This window comes from Hylobates moloch, unplaced genomic scaffold (genome assembly GCF_009828535.3).
Source record: "Hylobates moloch isolate HMO894 unplaced genomic scaffold, HMol_V3 SCAFFOLD_23, whole genome shotgun sequence".
Lineage (NCBI taxonomy): Eukaryota > Metazoa > Chordata > Mammalia > Primates > Hylobatidae > Hylobates > Hylobates moloch.
Genome location: NW_026652298.1, coordinates 10,431,149 through 10,457,279, shown reverse-complemented (window position 1 = coordinate 10,457,279; position 26,131 = coordinate 10,431,149). Strand labels below are relative to the sequence as shown.

The following is a 26,131-nucleotide window of genomic DNA, read 5'->3' as shown; positions in this document are numbered from 1 at the left end:
TTTCAAAGAACAGTTATGCTCAAGTTATCTCAGGTAACCAGGGAATACTGTAAAGATACCGGAAGAAAGACGATAAACGCAACATCTGCAAAATAGAGACAACCGGAACATGATTTAGGACACAACAATACCTATTGTGGTCTAATAGGAACCTTTCGACATGCTTGCCACCCTAACTTCTTAGAAATGGATATCTACTGATCCCTAATTATTCTCATATTTTCCTCTCTCTATATATTATATCTGAGTTAAAGTTTCAACAGAAAAAAATTTGACCATGTTTGGTCTGTTACCAACCTATACAGAATGCCTATATGGGGCAGAATTCTCACACCCAGCCACATCATAGGTCTTTGGCTATCTTACAGCTGACTTGGGACCAGAGACATGGATAAGGGTATCATAGTGACCTGTAAAGCTGGAACTAGTCCTAGTTACCAGCTACTTTCTCTAAAATACATAGCCAACACTCAAAAAGCACCACAAACAATCTTCCAGTAAAACAATTCTAACTTATATCACTAGAAATAATGATTTAGAACATTTACCTCTGTGTCTACGTGTTCCTCATTTGCATGGAAAGGATAAATTCCTTTGGTTGTTGTCAATATGGCACATACAAAGTATGTGTGACTATCTCAAATAATTTTATACCTACTAAATTTGAAAAAAAGTTTTACTATTAAAGCCAAAACACTGTTATTCAATGTAATCATGCATTTTAAAATAGATATAAATACAGTAAACCATAGCATTAGGTTAAATTAAAAACATTTACCAAAGCCCACATTATGCATACACTCTTCCTCAATTCATAGGCTACTCCTTTTAAGCTCATATAGAATTTACTGCTTGCTTTTCTCTAGACATTTACTCACTATGACTGCAGTAGAAACTACACCCAACAAATACATCAATCAAATGAGGACAGAATAAAAATCTTTTCAGACATTCAAAGACTCAAAAACTTTATCCGCCTTGAACCTCTTCTCAGGAGGCTACTGAAGCATATATGCTACAAAGCTGTGGTGAAAGGCCCAGAATCCAGGGAATAAGATATCCAGTACAGGGAAGAGGAAAGGGAATTATGGTCTCTCTGTAATGAATTCTTTCAGGTACTGTATGTCTGAAAAAACCTTCATTTGCCTTTGTTTTAACAAGATATTTTTGTTGTGTACAAAATTATAGGTTGGCAGACTTTCTCTTTTTGTACTTTAAAGATATTGTTCCACTGTCTTCCAGCTTACATTGTTTCTTTTAAAAAAACCTGATCTCATTTTCGTCCTTCTTCCTCTGTAAGCAATGTGTCTTTTCTCTTGCTCTATAAAGATTTTCTCTTTATCAATGGCTTTGAGCAATTTGATTATAATATGCCTTGGTGTGGTTTTCTAAATCTTTTTTTTTTTGGAATTTGTTGATGATTTGGGGTCTGTGGGTTTATAGTTTTCATCAAATTTGGAATATTTTTGGCCATTATTTCTTCAAATATATTTGACCTGCAAAATGACCTTTACCCTTCATGGTATCCAATTACATATATTAGGCCACTTGAGGGTATCCCACAGCTTGCTAATTGCTCTTTTTTTTCTGGTCTTTTTTCTCTCTGTGTTTTATTTTGGGTAATTTGTATTATTATCTTTCAATTATAAATGTGTAAGGACCTAACAATAGGTATTGAAAATACATGAAGCGAAAACTGATAGAACTGGAAAAAGTAAAAGACAAATGTACACTTATATTCAGAGACTATAACACACTTTTTTCAATAATTGATACAATAAATATAAATAAAAATCAGCATGAATATAGAAAGCTTGAACAACTCTATCAACCAGCTTGGGCTAACTGACATTTACAGAACATTCAACCCAAAATAGCAAAATAAATAATATATTTTTCTCAAGCACAAACAGAACATTTACCAAATTGCACCATACTCTAGGCCATAAAACAATTTACAATACATTTAAAATAACTGAAATCATAATATATGTTCTCTGAATATAATGGAATTAAACTAGAAGTCAATGAAAATCTCCATCTAGAAAATCTCCAAATATTTGTAAATTAAAGAACATACTTCTAAATAAATACATAAGTCATATAGGAAAAAATAAATAAGAAAATATATTCACTACACAAAAATTTTAAGATAAAAATTTGTGAAATGTGGCCAAAACAGTGCCCACAAGAAATTTCAACATTAAAAATGCATATTAAAAAATAAACAGGTCAAATTATGATCTCAGTGGCCACCTTAAGAACCTATAAGAACATATAAGACCAATTGAAAGCAGAAGAAAACGATGACAATATAAGAGAAAGCGATAAGTTCTGAAACCAATGGAAAAAACTTACAGAGAAAAATCAGTGAAACTCAAAGCTAATTCTCTAAAATGATCAATAAAATTAACAAACCACTCATCAGATAGGCCAAGAAAACAAGAATAGCCACAAATTATCAATTCAGGAAAGAAAGAGAGGATATCACTACAAATCGTACAAACATTAAAAAAAAATGAAGAGGTATTACAACTTTATGACCGTAAATTCAACATATTAGATAAAAAGGGCAAACTACTCAAAAGATACAAACTACCAAAACTCACCTAAGACAAAATAGATAGCCTGAGTAGTCTTATACCTGCTAAAGATATTAAATTTGTAGGTTAAAAATTTATTATCTTTGAATTTTTAATTCCAGCCTTCCAACAAGGAAAACTCCAGGACCAGATGGCTTCACAGGCAATTTATATCCAACATGTAAGAAATAAGTAATACAAATTCTTCACAAACTCTTCCAGAAAATGCAAAAGAAGGAAACAAAATTTAACTCACTTTATAAGGCCAGCATTAACCTAAAAACAAACCTAGAAAACGCATTAAAAGGAAGAAATTAAGATCCTAAAGAACAAAAAACAAAATTCTTCAATAAAATGTGAGTACATCAATCCAATAATATATAAAAAGGAAAATGCATCATGACCAAGTGGAGTTTACCTGACAAATGCAATATTCAAGACATTCAATAATCAATCAATGCCAAATGAGTTAAAAGCTTATGTCCACTCAAAAAACTGCGCAGGAATATTTATAGCAGCTTTATTCATAATTGCCAAAACTTGGAAGCAACCAAGATGTCTTTCAATATGCAAATGAATAAACAGTGGTTCTAACCATACAACAGAATATTATTTAGCAATAAAAAGAAAGTAGATGGCCAGGCATCTGGTTTACTCCTGTAATCCTAGCACTTTGGGAGGCTGAGGCAGGCGGATCACCTAAGGTAAGGAGTTCAAAACCATCCTGACCAACATGGCAAAACCCTGTCTCTACTAAAATTACAAAAATTAGCTGGGCACGGTGGTGGGCACCTGTAATCCCAGCTACTCGAGAGGCTGAGGCAGGAGAATCACTTGAACCTGAGAGGCAGAAAGGTTGCACCGAGCCAATATCGCACCACTGCACTCCAGCCTGGACGACAGAGTGAGACCCTGTCTCAAAAATAAATAAATAAATAAAAAGAAAGGAGCTATTATGCCACAAAAAAACATGGAGGAAACTTAAGTGCATATTACTAAGTGAAAGAAGCCAGTCTGAAAAGACCACATACTATATGACAGCAGCTATATGACATTCTTGAAAAGGCAAAACTACAGAGACAGTGAAAAGATCAGTGGTTGCTAGAGGTTTGGTAGCAGGAAGGGAGGAAGTGAGGGCACACTAATGCAAGATATTAACAATGGGAGAAACTGCATTGTGGGAGCAGTAATATCTGAGTAGTTTCCATTCAATTTTTCTGTAAACCTAAAATTGCTCTAAAAAATAAAGTCTATTAATTTTTAAAAGTCAATCAGTATAAATTCACCACATGATCATTACAACAGAACCAAAAAAAAAACCCAGCAAGCAAGCATGTGGCAAAATAGAAAAAATTCAACATCAATTCATAAGAGAAAGTGCTCAGCAAATGAGGTACAGGGAACTTTGTTAATTTAATAAAAGGTATCTAAAAAATTATAGCTAACACCACACTTAACAATGAAAGACTAGTGGCCGGGCATGCTCATGCCTGTAATCCCAGAACTTTAGGAGGCCAAGGTGGGCAGATCATTTGAGGTCAGGAGTTCGAGACCAGCCTGTCCAACATGGTGAACCCCCCATCTCTACTAAAAATAAAAAATTAGCCAGGCATAGTGGCACATGCCTGTAATCCCAGCTACTCAGGAGGCTGAGGCAGAAAAATCGCTTGAACCCAAGAGGTGGAGGTTGCAATGAGCCAAGATTACGCCATTGCACTCCAGCCTGGACAACGAGAGCGAAACTCCACCTTGGGGAAAAAAAAAATGAAAGACTAAATGTTTTTCTTCTAAGATATGGAACAAGAAAAAGATATCTATGCTCACCACTCTTATTCAACATTATACTGGAGGCTCATCTAGTGCAGCCAGGCAAGAGAAGGAAATAGAATGCAAATAAGTGAGAAAGGATAAAAACAAAACTGTCTCTATCCACAGTTGATATAATTACCTACAGAGAATGTCCAAAGGATCTGCAAAAGGCTTCATTCAAGAACTAGTAGGTGAGTAAAATAGGTTGCAAGATACATGCTCAACATGGAAAAATCTATTGTACTTCAATATAATAGTAACAAAGATTAGAAATTACGTTTTTTAAAGCATCATTTATAATAACAATACAATATAATATACTTTATAATAAATTTAACAAAACATATCATGATCTCTATGCTGAAAACTACGAATCAGTGATAAATTTTTAAAAAATGACCAAGTAAAAGGTCTCTATGAATTAAGTCAAACCGATTTTGACATTAAATCCCATTCTCTTAAATGCTACGTTATCCAATTTGTCTCTCATGAGTAGCAAAAATACTTTGTGAGGCTAAGTAGGTACTGTTATTTCCATTTTACAGAGTAAGCTGGAGCTGCTATGGCCAAGCACTCACACTCTTAGGTATGTACTCATGGAAAATGAAAACTTAGGTTCACACGAAACCCATATGTGAATGTTTCTTGCAGCTGTATTCATAATCACCAAAAACTGCAAGTAACTAAACTCAAATGCCCTTTAATGAGTAAATGAACAAACTGGTGCATCCATTAACATGGAATACTAATCAGCAGTAAAAAGGAGCAAACTACTGATACACGTAATGAATCTCAAAGGCATTATGCTGAATAGAAGCCAGGTTCAAAAGGTTACATATGGTATAAGTATACATGTGGGACAGTCTCAAACGGAAAAAAGTATAATGGCAGAGAACAAATCAGTGGTTGCTGAGGTTAGGGAATGAGGAGAGATTGTGACTACAAAAAGTTAGCATGAGGGAGTTATTCAGGGTGACAGAACTGTTCTGTATCCTGACTTTGGTGGTGGTTACATGAATCACATGTGTTCAAATTTATAGAACTATACACCAATTTTAAAAGTTAATTTTACTCTATTTTAAAACTAGAATCTAAAAAAACCAACTAATAGCAAACAGAAAACTAAAGAAAAAAATGAGATACCATAACACACCTACTGGAAGAGCTAAAATTAAAGACTGACCATACCAAGTGTTGATAAGGATATAGGACAACTGGAAATCTCATACACTACTGGTGGGAAGGTAAAACAGTACCACCACTTAGGCAGTTTCTTAAGAAGTTAAACATACACCTAACAAGTTGACTCAGCCATTCCATTTCTAAATATTACATCAAGAGAAATAAAAACATATGTCCATATAAAGACTTACACATGAATGTTCATAATTTATTTGTAATAGCCCCTAAATAGAAACAACCCAAATATATATGAACAGGTGAATGGATAAACAAATTATGGTATATGCATACAATGGAATATTACTCAGCATTAAAAAGAAATAAACTACTGATAAACACAAAAACATGGATGAATCTCAAAATAATTATGCTGAGTGAAGAACCTAAAAAAAAAAAAAAAAAGCAGAATATGTGCTGTATGCTTCCACTTAAATAAAATTCTAGCCAGGTGTGGTGTCTCACATCTGCAATCCCAGCGCTTTGGGAGGCTGAGGCAGGCAGATCACAAAGTCAGGAGTTCAAGACCAGCCGAACCAACATGGTGAAACCCCGTCTCTACTAAAGATACAAAAAGTTAGTTGGGCAGGGTGGCGCACGTCTGTAATCTCAGCTATTCGGGAGGCTGATGCAGGAGAACCACTTGAACCCGGGAGGCAGAGGTTGCAGTAAGCCGAGATAGCGCCACTGCACTCCAGCCTGGGTGACAGGGCAAGACTCCATCTCAAAATAAATAAATAAAAATAACTAAAAATTCTAAAAAATACAAACTAATGTATAGTGTCAGAAGTCAGATGAGTGCCTATCCATGGAAGCAAAAGCATAAGGCAGGACTAGAAAGGGGCACAACAAATTGTCGTGGATAGTGGATATGTTAATTTTCTTGACTATGTTGATGGTTTCACAGATATATACATATGTCAAAACTTACCAAATTGTACATTTTAAGCATGGGCAATTTTTTTGTCGATTATACTTCAATAAAACTCTCAAAAGGCAATTACAATTATGTAAGAAAATATACAAATTAGTGAGAATATGTAAAAATAAAATATTCATGTTATTGTAGAATAGACATGACTGTTAATTTGAAACTTTAATGATATTGTATCTCTATAGAAATGAATGATACAAAAACTAGTATAAATATATTTGTTGTTTTTGGGTTTTTTTTTTTGAGATGGAGTCTCACTCTGTCACCCAGGCTGGAGTGCAGTGGTGTGATAACGGCTCACTGCAGCATCCGCCTCCCAGGTTCAAGTGATTTTCCTGCCTTAGCCTCCCGACTAGCTGGGATTACAGGCGCATGCCACCATGCCCAGCTAATTTTTGTATTTTTAGTAGAGATGGGGTTTCACCATGTTGGCCAGGCTGGTCTGGAACTCCTGATCTTAGGTGATCCACCCACCCCGGCCTCCCAAAGTGGTGGGATTACAGGCATGAGCCACTGCACCCAGCCATAAATGTATTTTTTAATGGGCAAAAGGTTTGAACTATACTTCACGGAAGATCTGTAGATAGTAAATAAGCACATGAAAAGACTGTCAACATCCTCAGGCATTAGAAAAATGAAACTTAAAATCACAATGAGATACCATTATACACCTATCAAAATGGCTAAAATAAAAATAAAAACTCACCCAAAAATCAGAAAATACTAAGTGCTGGTGAGGGTGTGGAAACAACTAGAATTTTAATGCATTGCTGGCAGGAATACAAAATGGTACAGCTACTTTGAAAAATAGTTTGGTAGTTTCTCATTAAGTTAAACACACATTGATCACACAACTCAGTAATCCCACTACTAGATATTTACCCAAGAGATATGAAAACTTACGTTCACACAAATCCTGTATGGCAATGTTTGTAGAGCTTTTTTCACAATCACAGAAACTAGGAACATCCTAATGTCCATCAGCTTGTGAACAGATAAACTGGCAAACCCATACAATGGAATACTACTGAGCAATAAAAAGGAACAACTACTGACACATGGATGAATCTCAGCTACAGTATGCTATGTGAAGCAAGCCAGACTCAAAAGTCTAAATCCTGTATAATTCCATTTATATGATATTCTAGAAAAGGCAAAACTATAGGCCCATAAAACACATCAGTAGTTGCCAAAGGGTGTGGGAATGAACTACTAAGGAGTTAGAGGAAATTCTGACGGTGATGGAATTATTCTATTACTTGAATCCAGTGAGGTTACTCTGTACTCATTTGTCAAAAACAATAAAACTGTACACCATAAAGGGTGAATGTTACTGTATGTAAATTATATTTCAATTTAAAAAAAACTCAATCTGACAGTTTGCATATTTTTAATTTTACTGACAACTTATGGAAAAGAAACATCTCTCTGCTTGCAACCTGTCAAGAAATACTTAATACCATGCTATGTTCTTTGTAGGCTTTTTTCTTTTTTTGTGAGACATATTCCCTGCCTGACAGAAGAGCTCATTAGGGAAACAAGTCTAAATATTAAAATAAGTTACAGAAAAAGGCTAGGCAAAAATAAATTAATTAATAGTGATAAATCACAGAATACATTTTATATGTGTGGGAAATGAATGTCACATAATTTTGGAAAGGTCTTAGTGCTTCTCAACATTACTGATCTTATATTATCTCTAACTTTCAAGTGAGGATGATGAGACTTGGAGAGGACAAGTACTTTTTCCGTGATTCCCGAGCTACCAGGTGTCAACGCTGAGATTGTAACCCACGCCTCTTCGCCCAAAGCCTGACATCTTCTGCATGCGGCGATGGAACAACACAGAAAAGGTTATGACGGCGGCTACACAGTGTGATTTCAATGGACAGCAACGCCTCCTTACTCCCCAGACAACCCGCTCAACTACTTGGCACGAATCCTACACAGTAACACCATGATTAGTGCCACGTTTCTTAAATTGAGCTTAACGGGGTCTTAGAACGTAAACTCCCGAAAAAGGAATCAGCGAGCCTTGTGGGGATATGGACCTACTTCTGAGAAGTCTTGGTAGTAAGGAAGGCGCATGGGGCCAGCGCTGGAGCCAGGTTGCCACCGAAAAGGGTAAACACCAAGAAAGAGGACAGCCGAGGCGCTGAAGATACTCCTCTTCAATTACACTACTCAGCTCTGGGTCACAAGGCGGGGAACAGCGTACGAAAAACCCCTCTCCTGGCCCTTCCTAGCCCCTTTGGTGAAAGATTTCCGTGGACTTTTCCCTGCCTCCGTCGCCAGTCCAGGGCTAAAACTGAGGCTCCTCTACCGGCGTGGCTGGGAGGAAAGTAGTGGTGCGCCTTAAGAGCGCGAGCAGCCCGGGGCACGCCGGGGGAAGGCGCTGGGTCCTAGGGACCGCGGACGCACGAGGCCGGGCCAAGGCGCCCAGAGCCGGGCTGGGTAGGGCTCCGATGCCAGAGTGAAGGGGTCGACAGGGGCGAACGAACTCGGGAAATTCTCTCCGGTGACACCCTAAGTGTCGCATGATGCGTTAGTTGACTAGGGGCTCTCACTTTTCCCTCCTTTACTGACCACGCAATCGCTACCCACGCCGCCACCTCACCTCTCCAGTTCTTGTACTGCGGAATGTAGTAGTATTTGTTCCCGAATTGGTCCGTGCCCACGTGCTCCTTCACTTCCCTTGACAGCGATCTCCACAAGGCGCGGAACAAATCCTGAGACCAAGCCATGCCGTCCACCCAGTTTCCAGCGCTGCCAGCACCGGGATCCGCAGTAGGGGTAAAGCTCCAGCCGCCGACCCAGCCCACCGAGGCGGAGAAGTCAGGCCGGCCTCCATCCTGGAGCCCTTCTAGTAACGGCGCTCACCATTGGTCGGATATATCACCGACTGACCAATGGGAGACTCTGCTGTTCCAGTCCCGCCCCTGAGCTCTGTCATGGCGACGTCCAGTGCTCCAGCGTATGTGAGGACACGATATGCTGGGATTTTTGTCCGCACGACAAACGGGTTTGGAGGACCCTCTTCGCCTTCGGAGAGCAGAGTCAACACGGAGGTAAAGAAAACCTTACTTTTTGGCTAACAGGCCAGTTAGAATCTGGACCAATGACTGTAAGCTTTGCCCCACACTTTCCCGTCTCTTCGCTCTCCTGCCACCAAACTATTATTTGCCCTCTAATGCTGTGTGGCTTGCGAAAATAGGATCCCTTTTATTTACTGGTGACGACTTGCAGGCGGGGGGCGGGGGGGGTGTTCCCCCGCGGGCTCAGGTGAAGACACTATAAATCTACATAAGAATACTTCGTTGTACTGTATTCCTTCTCAAGTTACTCCAAAGAATAACTGCCCTCCAAGGACTCGTTCATTCATTCAGTCTGCATATTTAGTGAGTTCCTACAGTGTGTCAGGCAGCCTATTAAAGGCAGAGGACACAGGCCAGGAATTGAACAAAGTTCAGAATGACTAGAGCGGAGAATTGGGGTAGGGACCATTGACAAGAGATGAAGTAGACAGAAACTAGATGAGGAAGAGCCTTGTGTACTTGAGTAGAGGTGTGAAGATGAGAATAAGGTAACAGCTATTGCATTTTGTTTTCTGCTTGGAGAATGGGTTGCAACTGAGCAAGAGTGGGAGCCAAGTTAGGTAACTGTTGTGATTACACTTGTCCGGGAGAGAGTTGATGGAAGCCTGGGCCACAGAGTTGCCAAGTAGAATAAAGATAGTGGAGAGATTTGAACAACGTCTAAGAAATAGAATCAACAGGCCATGGAAATTGATTGGATACGTGAATGACGAAAAGAGAAGAATGAATAATGATTTCCAGATGTGTCTTGTATAAGAAGTTGAATGTTGGTAATACACTCTGAGAGAGGGTTTTCCAAAGGGAAGAAACAAGTTTTACTTTTAATTTTGCCCACATTAATTGAGGAACCTGTGAAGATATTTACTTGGAGAACACAGGTGCATATGAGTTCTGCGTTCTGGAGAAATTTAAATATTAGTTTCCAACATTTTATCCGTTACGTTTTCAATGTTGTGAAATATCTCTGAGAGTTCCTTTAATGTGTTTTTTTTGCCAGTGTCACTTCCTCTGACACGTCATCAGCCTTTCATCACAACCACTTTTCCTCATTTATGTCTATTAAGTTCGCCTTCACTGATTTCCTCAGTCTGCATAGCTAGAATGTCTCAAATGGCGGCAGTGTCATTGTTGCCACAATCAGCATGTTCTCACGGGCAGCTACTTTTTTCATTTGCTCCATTTATGTTTAATGCAAGTTTCACTTCTAGTATTATCACTCTTCTTTAGTGCACTTTCATTCTTCTGGCAAATTTCCTCTTTTAATCTGTAAAATTCCATATGGGTTTATCTCAAGGGCACAGAAATATTAATAACAAACCTCCATGCTTTGCAGCCTGTGTGTGAACTGAATAACAGATGCACAGTGACCAATCACCCATAGACTTTGAAAGAAGTAAAATTGCAAATTGGTCACTAATTTTGATTCATATGTTATTTGTGTAATGATTTGTGAACTGAAAAGCTAGTAGCAAACTTTTATGCTATTTCTCACAGTTAATAAACTGTGGTAACTGAAATTCATATCAGACTATGCCAGGTGAGGATTGCTTATACGTTTAAGACAAAGTATTTAAAAATTTAAAAAAAATTTTTTTTTTTTTTGAGACAGGGTCTTGCTCTGTCACCCAGGCTGGAATGCAGTGGCGCAATTACAGCTCACTGCAGCCTCGACTTTCCAGGCTCAAATGATCCTCCCATCTCATCCTCCTAAGTAGCTGGGACCACAGACATGTGCCCACACACCTAGCTAATTTTTAAATGTTTTGTAGAGATAGGGTCTGCCTGTGTTTCCCATTCTAGTCTTGAACTCCTGGGCTGAAGTGATCCTCCTGCCTTTGCCTCCTAAAGTGCCGGGATTATATATGCGAGATACCACACAGCCTAAAATTTTTTAAAAAATATTTCCGTCATTAAGTGATGTTTTTGCTTAACTAAACATCTATATAGTTCCATTTTATTCATAGGAGATGTCTACTGTTCTTCCTTGTCATCATGTAAGGGCAAAAGCATGAACACTGATATGCAGTGTTCACAATTTACACCCTCTAAAAAAACATTTTACAACTTTATTGAGGTATAATTGACATACAATACCCTGCACATTAAATGAGAATATACAATTTGATGAATTTTGACATATATTTACTTTTGAAACCATTACCATAATCAAGAGAACATCCATAACCCTAAAAATTTTTTGACGGTCCTTTATAATCCTTCTCTCCCTTCTTTCTCTGCTTTACCCTCTTCCTTCTCAGGAAACCACTGATCTGCTTTAGGTCACTATAGATTAGTTTGCATGTTTAGTATTTTATGTAAATGGAATCTTTTTTGTCTGGCTTCTTTTATTCAGCATAATTACATTATTTTGAAATTTCTCCATGTTACTGCATGTATCAATTCCTTTTTTTTGCTGTGGAGTATCCCACTGTGCAGATATACCACAGTTTATCTAGTCATTTGTCGATGGACATCTAAGTTGTTTCCAGTTCAGGACTAATACATTTACAGCTGCTCTGAAAATTCATGTATGAGTCATTGTATGAACATATGCTTTCATTTCTCTTAAGTTAATGCATAACAGTGGAGCTACTAGATATATCCTTTACTTTTTAAGAAACCGACAGTTTTCCAAAAGCATTTTCCAGTCCCACCACTAACAGGTGAGAGTGCTAGCTGCTCTATATTTATGTTTCCCCTTTCCTGCTTTCATTTGACTATTTGAACATTATTTAGTATTCTATTTTATATACTATGATTTTGACTATATCTTCTTGTATAATTTTTTAGTGGTTGCTCTAGGAATTATAAAATACATACTTTTCATTTTCTACTTTGGATCATTTCATTGTTTTACTGCTTCATTTGGCATATAGAAACCTTATCACCCTTTCCTCTGCACCGTATATATTGTTGTCTTATATTTTATATTTATATACATTATATACTCCATCAGACATTATAATTTTTTCCAACCATCAATCATATTTTAAGGAAAAGAATAGCCTATTATATTTAACCAGATAGTTATTTCTGTTGCTGTCTCTTTATTCCTGATGTCTCAAATTTCCTTCTTATATCTTTTTCTTCTCTCTGAAGAACATAGGTTATCAATTTTTTTAGAGTAGGTCTAATGGTTTCTGAAAAGGAATCTGCAGCCATTCAAATCATTGTTTTCCTATAGGTAATTTATCATTTTTCTCTGGTTGCTTTGAAGATTTCGTCTTTAGTTTTCAGCAGTTTAATTATGATGTGTCTGGTTGCAGATCTCTCTGGATTTATCCTAGTCAGGGTTCATTCTGCTTCTTGAACTTGTTTTTCCATAAACTTGGGAACTTTCCAGCCATTTTTTTCCAATATTTTTTCAAATCTACACTCTTTCTCTTCTCCTTCTAGACCTCCAATGACAAAGATATTTTTATAATTGTTCCTCTGGTCCCTAAGGCTCTATTCTTTTTCCCACCGATCTTTTTTCCTCTATGTTGTTAGATTGTATAATTTTAATGGATCTATCTTCAAGTTCACAGATTCTTTCCTCTGCCATCTCCAATCTGTTAGTGAATACATTAAGTTAAAATAATTTTATATTGAAAACTAAAATTTCCATTTGGTTTTTATGTCTTCTATTTCTTTGCTGAGACTTTCTATTTTAACATCTGTTTCAAGTGTGTGCACAATGGCTTGCTCAAGCTTTTTTTTATTTTTAGAGATGGGGCCTCACTGTTTTGCCCAGGGTGGTCCTGAACTCCTAGGCTAAAGTGATCCCCCTGCCTCAGCTTCACAAGAGTCACCGGGATATGGTCACCCAGCCTGGGTGACAGAGCGAGACTCTGTCTCAAAAAGCAACTAAAAGTTATCTAAAAATAAAAAAAGAAGTATTGCAACCGGGGAATCCAAACAAACCAGTCTATCAGAAGAAATATCTTTGTGCTAAGATTCATAGAAATATTTTACCCCATTTCCCTTCAGGAAAAAAATTAGGAAAGAACGTTAATCAAAAAACAAATGTATTTGAATAAAATCCGAAGGTACATTAAAGGTGAAGAGGAGAGGAAACTTATGAACCTTGCAGTGTGTGTATGATTAAATGTAAATATATAATAATAAATGAGCTGGAAATATATAATATGGCTGCTAAATTTTTTTTTAGACACTTCTCGATTGACAAGATGGAAATGAATAGCAACTTCATTAAACTAGCAAAAGTAAAGGTAAAAGAAGAAACCATGACATTAAGTAAAGAAGGAATAATACCAAGTATATCAGATGTCATAACAAAGGTGCACAGGCTGATTTCTTCCATTAAGAAGCCTATATTATCAGATTAGTTTTTAAAACAAAATAAAGCTAAAAGCTGTTTCTCATAAATACATTGTTGAAATATTTTAAAATACTTTACAAAATTCTTAAATAGTTAAAAAGTTAAAGGATAAGGGGAGATCAGACAACTGTAAACAAAATGTGGACATCGCTACAAATATTAGATAAGGTAAGATTTAAGGTTAAAAGCACCAAACATTTTAAAGAAGGACATTATATAAAGCTACATATATTTGGAGGAAATGAATAAACAACAAACTAGATTTAGTAGATACATGACTTTACATCCCTTAAATGGAGAATGTACATACTTTTTGTAAGTCAGTGGTACATTTACCAAAATTGTTCTTCGCCACTAAGTAAACTTAAACTTTAACAAATTCAAAAAGGTAGCTATCTTACAGGCCACATTCTTTGATCATAAGCTATAGAAACTGGAAATAAATCAATTCATGGTAACATCACCACCACCTCTCATGTTTTGGAAATTCAGAATTACATTTCAGAAAACTCCAGAATCAAAGATGAAATGAAAATTGAAGTTACAAATTGGAAATCAAGGAAAAGAAGAATAACCACTTCTACAACATAGGGAATCCAGAGAAACTTATATTCAATGAAACTTCATAACCTAAAAAAAAAATATGTATATACACACACACACACACACGCATACATATTAACTCATTGAACAAAAAGAATATGTAGCCATCTTAAGACACTAAAACAGGAGAATGAGAGGAAATGGTGGATAGGAGGCAGGACTAACTTGGCAGCTCCCACTCGGATGGACAAAGCAGTGTATGGAGATGCATATCGTGAACTGTTGCTATAAGAACTACCACAGGAACACTCCAGGAAAGCTGAGAGGATCCACAGACCCTTTGAAGGAGGTGGATTGCCGCTGCAGGCACTACGGGACAGCCAAGGAACTGTGAGTTGGCTGGCTTTCTCAGCTGGGAGGCTTAAAGCCTGGGGCAAGTCCTCAGCCCTGCTGGAAATAAACTCAGAGCTGTTGTAGGGGCACAGTGGGAGTGAAACCAGCCCTTCAGACTGCAGGTTGCATGGGAGCTGGGTGAGTCCTTTGGCTGCCAGCCTTCCCCAACTTCCTTGGTGACCTGTGTGACACAGCAGAGGCAGCCATAATCCCCCTGGGAACATAACTCCATTGGCCTGGGAACCATGCCCCCATCCACCACAGCAGCAACAGCAAGCCCCACCCAAGGAGATCTGAGCTCAGACATGCCTAACCCTGCTCCCACCTGATGGTTTTTCTCTACCTGCCCTGGCAGCTGAGGACAAAAGACATAATCTCCTGGGAGCTGTATGGGCCTGCCCACCCCCTGACCCTAGGGCAAGCTTGTATCCTTTCTATACTACTGCAGCTGATGCCCTCTTGAAAGTGCCACCTCCTGGCTGGAGGCCAACCAACACAAAACGAGCGCATTTAACAAAAATACAACCAAGGGCCCTCATAGAGGCCACTTCACTCCCCTGCCGCCTCTACGGTTGCAGGTGCTGGTATCCACAGCTGAGAGACCTAAAGACAGATCACATCACAGGACTCTTTGCAGAAACTGCCCTGTACCAACCAGACCCTGGTAGCCCTGCTGGTTGGCTAGATACAAAAGAGAAATAACAATCACTGCAGTTTGGCTCTCAGGAAGCCCCAACCTTAGGCGAAGGAGGAGAGCACCAAATCAAGGGAGCACCTCGTGGGACAAAAGAATCTGCAGAGCAGCCCTTGAGTCCCAGATCTTCCCTCTGACATAGTCTACCCAAATGAGAAGTAATCAGAAAAACAATTCTGGTAATATGATAAAACAAGGTTGTTTAACACCCCCAAAGGATCACACACCTTAGGGGAAAAGGATTCACATAAATACAAAAAATTGACATAGAATACCTGACATCAAGATGGAAATTTAAAAATTCCTTGAACTGAATGATAATAGTGACACAATCTATCAAAACCTCTGGGATACAGCAAAAGTGGTGCTAAGATGAAAGTTCATACCATTAAATGCATACCTCAAGAAGTCTAAAAGAGCGCAGATAGACAATCTAAGGGCATACCTCAAGGAACTGGAGAAACAGCAAACCAAACCCAAACCCAACAGAAGAAAAGAAGTAACCAAGATCAGAGCAGAAATAAATTGAAAGAACAACAACAACAAAATACAAAAGATAAATGCAACAAAAAGCTGGTTCTTTCAAAAGATAAATAAAATTGATAGACCATTAGCAAGATTAACTAACAAAAGAAGAGAGAAGATCCGGTAAGTTCAATTAAAAACAAAGTGGGACATATTACAACCCTTACTACAGAAATACAAAAGATCATTCAAGGCTACTATCAGCATCTTTATGCACATAAACTAGAAAACTTAGAGGAGATGAATGAATTCCTGGAAATATGCAACATTCCTAGATTAAACTAGGAAAAAATAGAAACCCTGGACAGACCAGCAGCAAGCAATGAGATTGAAATGGTAATAAAAAAGTTACCAAGTTGGCCGGGCGCGGTGGCTCACGCCTGTAATCCCAGCACTTTGGGAGGCCGAGGCGGGCAGATCACGAGGTCAGGAGATCGAGACCATCCTGGCTAACACAGTGAAACCCCGCCTCTACTAAAAATACAAAAAAAAAATTAGCCAGACGAGGTGGCGGGCGCCTGTAGTCCCAGCTACTCGGGAGGCTGAGGCAGGAGAATGGTGTGAACCCCGGGGGGGCGGAGCCTGCAGTGAGCCAAGATCGTTCCACCGCACTCCAGCCTGGGCAACAGCAAGACTCTGTCTCAAAAAAAAAAAAAAAAAAAGTTACCAAAAAAAGTTTAGGTACAGACTCACAGCTGAATTATATCAGACATTCAAAGAAGAATTTGTATCAATCCTATTGACACTGTTCCAAAAGATAAAGAGAGATTCCTCCCTAAATCATCCTGTGAAGGCAATATCATGCTAATACCAAAACCAGGAAAGAGCATAACAAAGACAACTGCAGACCAACATCCCTGATGAACATAGATGCAAAAACCCCCAACAAAATACTTGCTAACCAAATCCAGCAGCATATAAAAAATATAATCCACCATGATCAAGTGGGTTTCATACCAGGGATGGTTTAACATATGCAAGTCAATAAAGGTGATACACCACACAAACAGAATTTTAAAAAAAATCACATGATTATCTCAATAGATGTAGAAAAAGCATCTGACAAAATCCAGCATCCCATTATGATTAAAACCCTCAGCAAAATCAGCATAGAAATGACATACCTTAAGGTAATAAAAGCCATCTATAGCAAACTCACAGCCAACATTATACTGAAAGGGGAAAAGTTGGGAAGCATTCCCCCTGAGAACTGAAACAAGACAAGGATGCCCACTTTCACCACTTCTATTCAACATAGTGCTGGAAGTCCCAGCCAGAGCAATCAGACAAGAGAAAGAAATCAAGGACACCCAAATCAGTAAAGAGGAAGTAAAACTGTTGCTGTTTGCTGATAACATGACTGTATACCTAGAAAACCCTAAAGACTCATCCAAAAAGCTCCTAGAACTGGTAAATGAATTCGGCAAAGTTTCAGGATACAAAATTAATGTACACAAGTCAGTAGCTCTGCTATACACCAACAGTGACCAAGCTGAGTATCAAATCAAAAACTCAACCCCTTTATAATAGCTTCAAAAAAGAAAAAAAAAAATACTTAGGAATATACCTAACAAGGGAGGTAAAAGACCTCTACAAGACAAAACACTGCTGAAAGAAATCATGGACGACACAAACAAATGGAAACACAGCTGAATTCTATGTTCGGATGGGTAGAATCAATATTGCGAAAATAACCATCCTGCCAAAAACAATCTGCAAATTCAATGCAACTTCCATCAAATACCACCATCATTCTTCACAGAACTAGGAAAAAAGAGCCTGCGTAGCCAAAACCAGACTAAGCAAAAAGAACAAATCTGGAGGCATCACCTTACCCTTCTTCAAACTATACTATAAGGCCATAGTCACCAAAACAGCATGCTACTGGTATAAAAATAGGCATATAGACCAATGGAACAGAGTGGAGAACCCATAAGTAAAGCCAAATACTTACAGCTAGCTGATCTTCAGCAAAGCAAACAAAAACCTAAAGTGGGGAAAGGACACCCTATTCAACAAATAGTCCTGGGACAATTGGCAAGCCACATGGAGGAAAATGAAAATGGATCTTCGTCTCTCACCTTCTACAAAAATCAGCTCAAGATGGATCAAAGGCTTAAAATCTAAGACCTGAAGCCATAAAAATTCTAGAAGATAACATTGATAAAACCCTTCTAGACATTGGCCTAGGCAAAGACTTCATGACCAAGAACCGAAAAGCAAACACAACAAAAACAAAGATAAATAGATAGGACTTAATTAAACTGCACAGCAAAAGAAATAATCAGCAGAGTAAACAGACAACCCACAGAGTGGAAGAAAATCTTAACAATCTATACGTCCAACAAAGGACTAATATCCAGAATATTCAAGGAACTCAAATCAAGAAAAAGATAATCCCAACAAAAAGTGGGCTGACATGGATAGACAGTTCTCAAAAGAAGATATACAAATGGCCACCAAACATGACAAAATGCTCAACATCACTAATGATCAGAGATGTGCAAATCAAAACCACAATGTGATACTACCTTAGTCCTGCAAGAATAACCATAATCAAAAAATCAAAATATAGTAGACGTTGGCATGGATATGGTGAAAAGGGAACACTTTTACATTGCCAGTGGGAATGTCAACTAGTACCACCACTATGGAAAACAGTGTGGAGATTTCTTAAAGAACTAAAAGTAGTACTACCATTTGATCCAGCATTCCCACTCCCAGGTATCTACCTAGTGGAAGAGAAGTCATTATACAAAAAAGATACTCGCACATGCATGTTTATAACAGCACAATTCGCAAGTACAAAAATATAGAACCAGCCCAAATGGATATCAATCAACAAGTGGATAAAGAAAATGTGGGGTGTGTGTGTGTGTGTGTGTGTGTGTGTGTGTGTGTATCATGGAATACTACTGAGCCATAAAAAGGAATGAAATTATGGCTTTTACAGTGACTTGGGTGGAATTGGAGACCATAGTGTACGTGAAGAAACTCAGGAATGGAAAACCAAACATTGTATGTTCTCACTCATAAGTGGGAGCTGAGCTATGGAGGACACAAAGGCATAAGAATGATACGGTGGACTTTGGGGACTCGGGGGAAAGGGTGGAAGGGGGGTGAAGGTTAAAAGACTGCACATTGGGTACAGTATATACTGCTCAGGTGATGGGTGCACCAAAATCTCAGAAATCACCACTGAAGAACTTATGTAACCAAACACCACCTGTTCCCCCCAAAACCTATTGATATAAAAAATTCTAAAAATTCAAAAAAGTAAAACAAAAACTAAGTTATATATATATATTAGAAAATACAGGGGCTGGGCGTGGTGGCTCACACCTGTAATCTTAGCACTTTGGGAGGCCAAGGAGGTGAATCACCTGAGGTCAGGAGTTTGAGACCAGCCTGGCCAACATGGTGAAACCCCATGTCTACTAAAAATACAAAAATTAGCCAGGTGTGGTGGCAGATGCCTGTAATCCCAGCTACTCAGGTGGCTGAGGCAGGAGAATCACTTGAACCTGGGAGGTGGAGGTTGCAGTGAGCCGAGATTGCGCCACAGCACTCCAGCCTGGGTGACAAAGCGAGACTCCATCTCAAAAAAAAAAAAAAAAAGAAAAGAAAAAAAGGAAAAAATGCATACATAGATATACATACATATAATATACATCCTATAAAGGCCATTTAAAACATTAAAACAAAAATAAAAGGTAAAAACTGAAATTAAATAGAAAATTTGGGCAAGCATATGCCATAGAAGAAGTAAGAGACTTATAAAATATTTAACAATCAGTTTGGCATGGAAACCAAGCAAGCCAAGTGAATGCTAGCTTTTAATAACCAGTATGCAATGCTTTTATATAAAAAAGAGATTGGAAAGGTGATTTTAAAAGACACCAGGGCTTGCTTTTTTTCCTTACCCTTCTACCCCAGGCTCTTCTGCCTTCCCTCTTCTTTCTTTCCCTTTTTACCCTCCCTCCTTTATGTGTCTACTGTTTCCTCTCTCCTCACCCATTTTCCCTTCTCTTTTCCCTCTACTCCTATGCCATTGTGTTGGGGGAAGTCCTCAAGACCATCCCCAGGTTTTATGATTTTCTAGAAGGACTCAGAACTCAGCATTTACTCATGACTCAATTACTCATGACTGTGATTTATTACAGTGAAAGGATACAAGATAAACTCAGCAAAGGGAATAGGTGCATGGGCAAAGTGTGGAGGAAACCAGGCACAGGCTTCCAAGAATCCTTTCCCAGTGGAGTCACACAGGACACACTCTATTCCTTTAGCAACAAATTATGACAACATATGTGAAATGTCTATCAGGGAAGCTCATTAGAGACTCAATGTTGAAGGTTTTTACTGGGTACTGTTCATAAAGGCACCCTCTATCTAGCATGTACCAAAATTCCAGACTCCCAGAAGTAGAGCAGGTATTCATCATAAAGCACATTGTTTTCTCAAATACTTGAGGCACAGTGAGCCATTCTTACCCGGTCATGGTGGGCACCCTCCTGAAATCCCAGGAGCCAATCTTGCAAGCAGAACTTTCTAAGGGTAGCAGTCTCAGGCCAGCTATGTTCACCTGTGTTTTGTACACCTTGCCTCCTGCCACTCCCCACCTCTCTTTCCCTTTAGAGTATTATTGCCCTTTTCCCTTCATCTTAAACTCTCCTTCTACTTCACAGACAATTCAGTCCTGAAGTCATTATGTTGGGCAGAGGTAGGTTTTCTCACTTAGTGTGGAATTAGGTTTCCTAGAGTGGAATTTCAGAGCCTGAGCAGGTTGAGGAAGTAGTTTAAGTGTGAGGACATACAAATTAGGTGATAAGGATTTTAGAGGAGACAGAAATCAGAGTCCAAGCTGTTGGGGGAGGGGATGGTAGTGGAGATGGGAGATTGGTTACATACAGGGGGATTGATAAATATATTGATAGTAATGGGAGCCATGCTTCTTACTGTTAGGAAGAGGGAGCTAAAGGAAAAGATGATTACCTTTATGCATGTTTGAATGATACTGTTTTACTTGTTACAAAGAGCATATATTCTGTTGTAATTTGAAAAATGATCATATGGAAAAATATTTTCAGAAAAATGGCAATTTCAGTGGAAAAATATGAAAAAAAAATTTTCAATGAAATATTGAAGTTCAGAAATGACAGAACAGCATAGTGGTCTGGGGAAAGAATGTCAAAGTTCAGGGCCTGATATGGTGGCTCACACCTGTAATCCCAGTACTTTGGGAGGCGAAGGTGAGAGGATTGCTTGAGGCCAGGAGTTCCAAACCAGCCTGGGCAACATAGCAATACTTCATCTCTACAAAAAAATACCAAAACTTAGCCAGGTGTGGTAACATGCAATTGTAGTCCTAGCTATTTGGGAGGCTGAGGCAAGAGGATCCCTTAAGCCCAGGAGTTTGAGGCTATAGTGAACTATGATTTTGCCATTGCACTCCAGCCTGGGTGACAGAGGAAGACCCTATCTCTAAAAGTAAATTAAAAAAAAATTAATGTTAAAGTTCAAATGCAGCTCAGCCAAATATTAGCTGTGTGACCTTGGGCAAATTACTCTTCTATTAATCTTATAATCAGGAGATGCATTTAATAATAATCACCACTCCTGGGACTACCACTTATTACACTTCTTATTACTACCTATTACAATGAGTAGTAGGCTTTTTTTTTTTTTTTTTTTTTTTTTTTGAGATGGAGTCTTGCTTGCTTTGTCACCCAGGTTGGAGTATAGAGTGATCTCAGCTTACTGCAACCTCCGTCCCCTGAGTTCAAGCAATTTTCCCACCTCAGCCTCCTGAGTAGCTGGGATTACAGGCATGCGCCACCACGCCTGGCTAATTTTTTTGTATTTTTAGTAGGGACGGGGTTTCACCATGTTGACCAGGCTGATCTTGAATCCCTGACCTCAAATGGTCCGGCCTCCTTGGCCTCCCAAAGTGCTGGGATTACAGGCATGAGCCACCATGCCCAGCCTGGCTTTTTATATTAGCTGTTATTGATATTGATCAAAGTCAGATAACTCATTACTGTTAGTCTGGATATTTAAACCTAAGGCTAAATTGCAATGTATATAAATGTATTGTGATAAATGTCACCCAGGCTGGAGTGCAGTGGCGCGATCTCAGCTCACTGTAACCTCTGCCTCCTGGGTTCAAGCGATTCTCCTGCCTCAGCCTCTGGGATTACAGGCATACGCCACTAGGCCTGGCTCATTTTTTAGTTTGTTTTTGTTTTTGTTTTTGTTTTGAGACGGAGTCTCGCTCTTGTCACCCAGGCTGGAGTGCAGTGGTGTGATCTTGGCTCACTGCAACCTCTGCCTCCCAGGTTGAAGTGATTCTTCTACCTCAGCCTCCCGAGTAGCTGGGATTACAGGCACACGCCACCACGCCCAGCTAATTTTTGTATTTTTAGTGGAGACGGGGTTTCACCATGTTGGCCAGAATAGTCTCAATCTTGTAACCTCATGATCCTTGGCCTCCCAAAGTCCTGGAATAACAGGCATGAGCCACCGCACCTAGCCTAATTTTTGGATTTTTAGTAGAGACAGGGTTTAGCCATGTTGGCCAGGCTGGTCTCGAACTCCTAACCTCAGGTGATCCGCCCACCTCGGCCTCCCAGAGTACTAGGATTACAGGCATGAGCCACTGCACCTGCCTGCTTCTCATTGTTGTACTATATGTAATGTCTAGAAGACAAAGGGCCATGTATATCTTCAAATCAGATACTTTATACTGCTAAAATGATTTCCAAAATGCTTATAATTACTTGTACTAATGTCAATGAATGAAAGTATCAGTTTATGCCTTTCCAGCATTGTGCATTGTTATCTTTTTAAAAAACTGACAATTTTATAGGCCAAAAATTTATAATTTGATATTTAAACTAGCATTATTTTTATCAGTAATGAATTTAGAAATAATTCTGGTTAAATTAGTGTAGATGCTAATAACAGCCAACAGATTAAGACAGATTCAAATAGTTAATATTCGCTAGACACTTACAATGTACTAGGCATTGTAATTAGCACCTTTTATATACAAACTCATTTAATGTTAATAATATGCTCACCAGGATAATGATGGTTTACAGTTATAAAATATCAGAAATGTCATTTGTCTTAGTTTGTGAGAGTACTTGTTAATTATTTGTATTGATATTTAAGTGGCTTTATTTAAATACACATAAAGGTTAAGTTGAACATAGTCTCTTTTCTTTTAAGACAGGATCTCACTCTGTCACCCAGGCTGGAGTGCAATGAAGTGATCATGATTCACTGCATCCTCGAACTCCTGGGCTCAAGCAATCTTCCTGCCTCAGTCCCACCACCATACCCAGCTTATTTTTATTTTATTTTTTTGTAGAGATGGGGTATTGCCTGGGATGCTTTCCAACTCCTGGTCTCAGGCAGTCTTCTCACCTCCACCTCCCAAAGCGCTAGGATTACAGGCATGAGCCACTGCACCCAGCCCATACTCATTTTTTATTTCTATTCATCTTTAAGAAACATTTCAAGGAATTTTTTTAATCCTGTAATTTATGCTTTTGTCCATTAAGATGTCCTCAGCTACATTTATCAGAATTTAACTTTTTTCATACAACTTTCAGTCTCTAAATACCTTTAAAAGTTTGCATGTAATTGTTACTACTGTTGATATTTTAAGCATTTATACAAGATCTCTAAAAATCTATAAATACATTAGGATGTGTGGTAGAAGATGTAGACATTCCTTGTGATTTTTGTGCTATAAGTAATCTTGGTTAAATAAGAAATTTTTAAATGTTAAATTACTTGTTAATTTCTTTCTCCCCCTTTTATTTTAAAGAGTTTTGGGACTGGAATTAAATAAAGACAGAGATGTTGAAAGAATCCACGGCGGTGGAATTAACACCCTTGACATTGAACCTGTTGAAGGGAGATAGTAAGTTTATTATACTTGTATAATCATTTTTCTTTCTAAGTGAAATGCAGTAAAACCTGCTTTTTCAGATTAATGATGTAGAAGTTTCATTAAAATTAATGAAAATCCTAAATTGTAGCATTTTTGAATCTGGCATTATTAATTTCAAATAAATACAAAACATCAAACCTACCAAATGTTGTCAAATAAACATTTCCAAGCTACTTTAATATAAATATTTACTTATTGTTAAATTAACAAACATTGAACTTCTTTTGGATGCAGAGGGCTTTTAGGTGCTAGAGTGTGTCTTTAGGTGCTATTTTAAAACATAGTTGCTACTCTCAAAAAAGTCTAATGGTAAAATAAATATAAAAAGTGGAAGACCCTTTTGAAGAATTAGATTAGAAACAAATAAGAATTATATTTGAGTTCTTCCTGGCTTTACCACTTACCAGCTTTGTGACCTTGAACAATTTACCTAACCTTTCGAATTATCAGTTGCCTTAGCTATACAATGGGAACAATAGTACCTACCTAACAATTTTGTTTTGAGGATTAATTGAGATAATATGCACAACATGATTAGCGTAAGACCTGGCACATCATAAACGGTTGCCACCACTGCTGCCACTATTAATCAAAAGCAGTATTACATATACTTTTACTCCTTTCAGCCCAGTCTGTACACAGCAGCCAAAATGCTTTGAAAAATGCAATTCTGAACATATTCTTCTACTTACAATTCGTCATAACACTGCATTACTCTTAAAAGACCATACAAAACCTTTCATGTGGCCTACAATTAGGCCACATATAGCATTAACTAAAGGAAGCAGTTTGTATTATGGTATGTTTCATGTGGCCTATAATTAGGCCACATATAGCATTAACTAAAGGAAACAGTTTGTGGTGTTATGGTATGTTTAGCATTTGCCCCAGAATTTTTATTTTATACCAAAATGTTATTATTAATACATTAAGTCAAGTCAGAACAGATTTGATAAACTTCCACTTTTTACTTCCAGCTTCCACCATGGTCTCATCTACTAGTATATGAGAAACATCTTACTTTAGCGTGTGGTTAAATCTAAAAGATGACGAGTAATAATTCTTTTCTTTTTCCTGACCTTTTCCAGGCTCAGTATAACACCTTCTATTCAAGGACAGCCGGGGGGACACTCACTTATGAAACATGCAGACATGAGCAGCAGGAGATAGCTGACTTTTGGGTTTAGATGCTGGTCAGGAAAGTATTCAATACTGTTACTCCAGCCAGCCACTTGGTGTAGTAATCAGTTGTGTGGCCTGTGATGTATAAGAAGCCAGTAGACTACCAGTTGGCAGAGTTAGTGAGAAATGTGGGAAGTTACAAATTATATGTGCATGAAATATATTTGAGAAATGCAGATGAGGCATCTTTTAGTACAGCACATAGGGAAAAGTCTGAAGACTCTTGCTACAGTGGTTTTCCACTTTATTGCACGGTAAAAGTCTACAACTATTTCATTGTTTGCTAAGACTTGTGTTTTGCATTAACCTCTTTTGATAGCAACAAGAGATATAAAAAGGGAAGTGTACATTCTGTGGAAAACTAAAAAAATGATGTGTATATAACTTGTTCAAAATACCTGTTAATATTTACCATCCACCATGAGAGCTGTAAAGATGTCACTGAAAATCAGATTGGAAACCAGACAGAATACACAAATCTGGCAGAGATTTCAAAGTAAGGTGTTATTTTACAAAAAGTATCTGAAAATTACAGTTTAACAGGCGCAACTGCAGAGGGTGCATTTGCGTATCACTCTGTGAAGCTTGAATTTTCTTTTATACCTTTTAAATTCTTCTAAGTTAATTTCATTCATCTTTAATACTAAGTTTTCTTGTCTATATAAAAACATGAAACCATATCTCTTCATATTCTATCAGCAAAAAGTATCTCATAGTTCAACAGTGTCAGTGCCATCAGATACTTCAAATAGAAAGTTAATGGAATCAGAGAAAAGCTTTTGGAAGCCATTTTAACATAGTCAAAACATCTGACATTATTGTAAATACCATATCAATTAAGATTAAAAGTTCAACTTTTAACATAATTTTGTTTTATATTGATAATACATCTGTATGGCAAGAAAAGCAAT

At 38.0% G+C, this 26,131-nt stretch overlaps 2 protein-coding genes across 2 annotated transcripts in view; one reads left to right on the top strand and one right to left on the bottom strand.

Annotated features, from left to right (window-relative positions):
* NDUFAF2 (NADH:ubiquinone oxidoreductase complex assembly factor 2) overlaps positions 1-9,343 on the bottom strand; it is a 216,035-nt gene extending 206,692 nt beyond the window's left edge. The window contains exon 1 of the mRNA XM_032145426.2: positions 9,122-9,343. Within this exon, the coding sequence (XP_032001317.1) occupies positions 9,122-9,248 (127 nt within the window). The 5' untranslated portion in view covers positions 9,249-9,343. The remainder of the gene's footprint in view (positions 1-9,121) is intronic.
* A 106-nt stretch (positions 9,344-9,449) lies between these two features.
* The window catches only part of ERCC8 (ERCC excision repair 8, CSA ubiquitin ligase complex subunit), a 53,228-nt gene continuing 36,546 nt past the window's right edge, over positions 9,450-26,131 (top strand). Inside the window, 2 exon segments of the mRNA XM_032144759.2 lie at positions 9,450-9,572; positions 23,913-24,008. Coding sequence (XP_032000650.1) covers positions 9,496-9,572; positions 23,913-24,008 — 173 coding nt within the window. The 5' untranslated portion in view covers positions 9,450-9,495.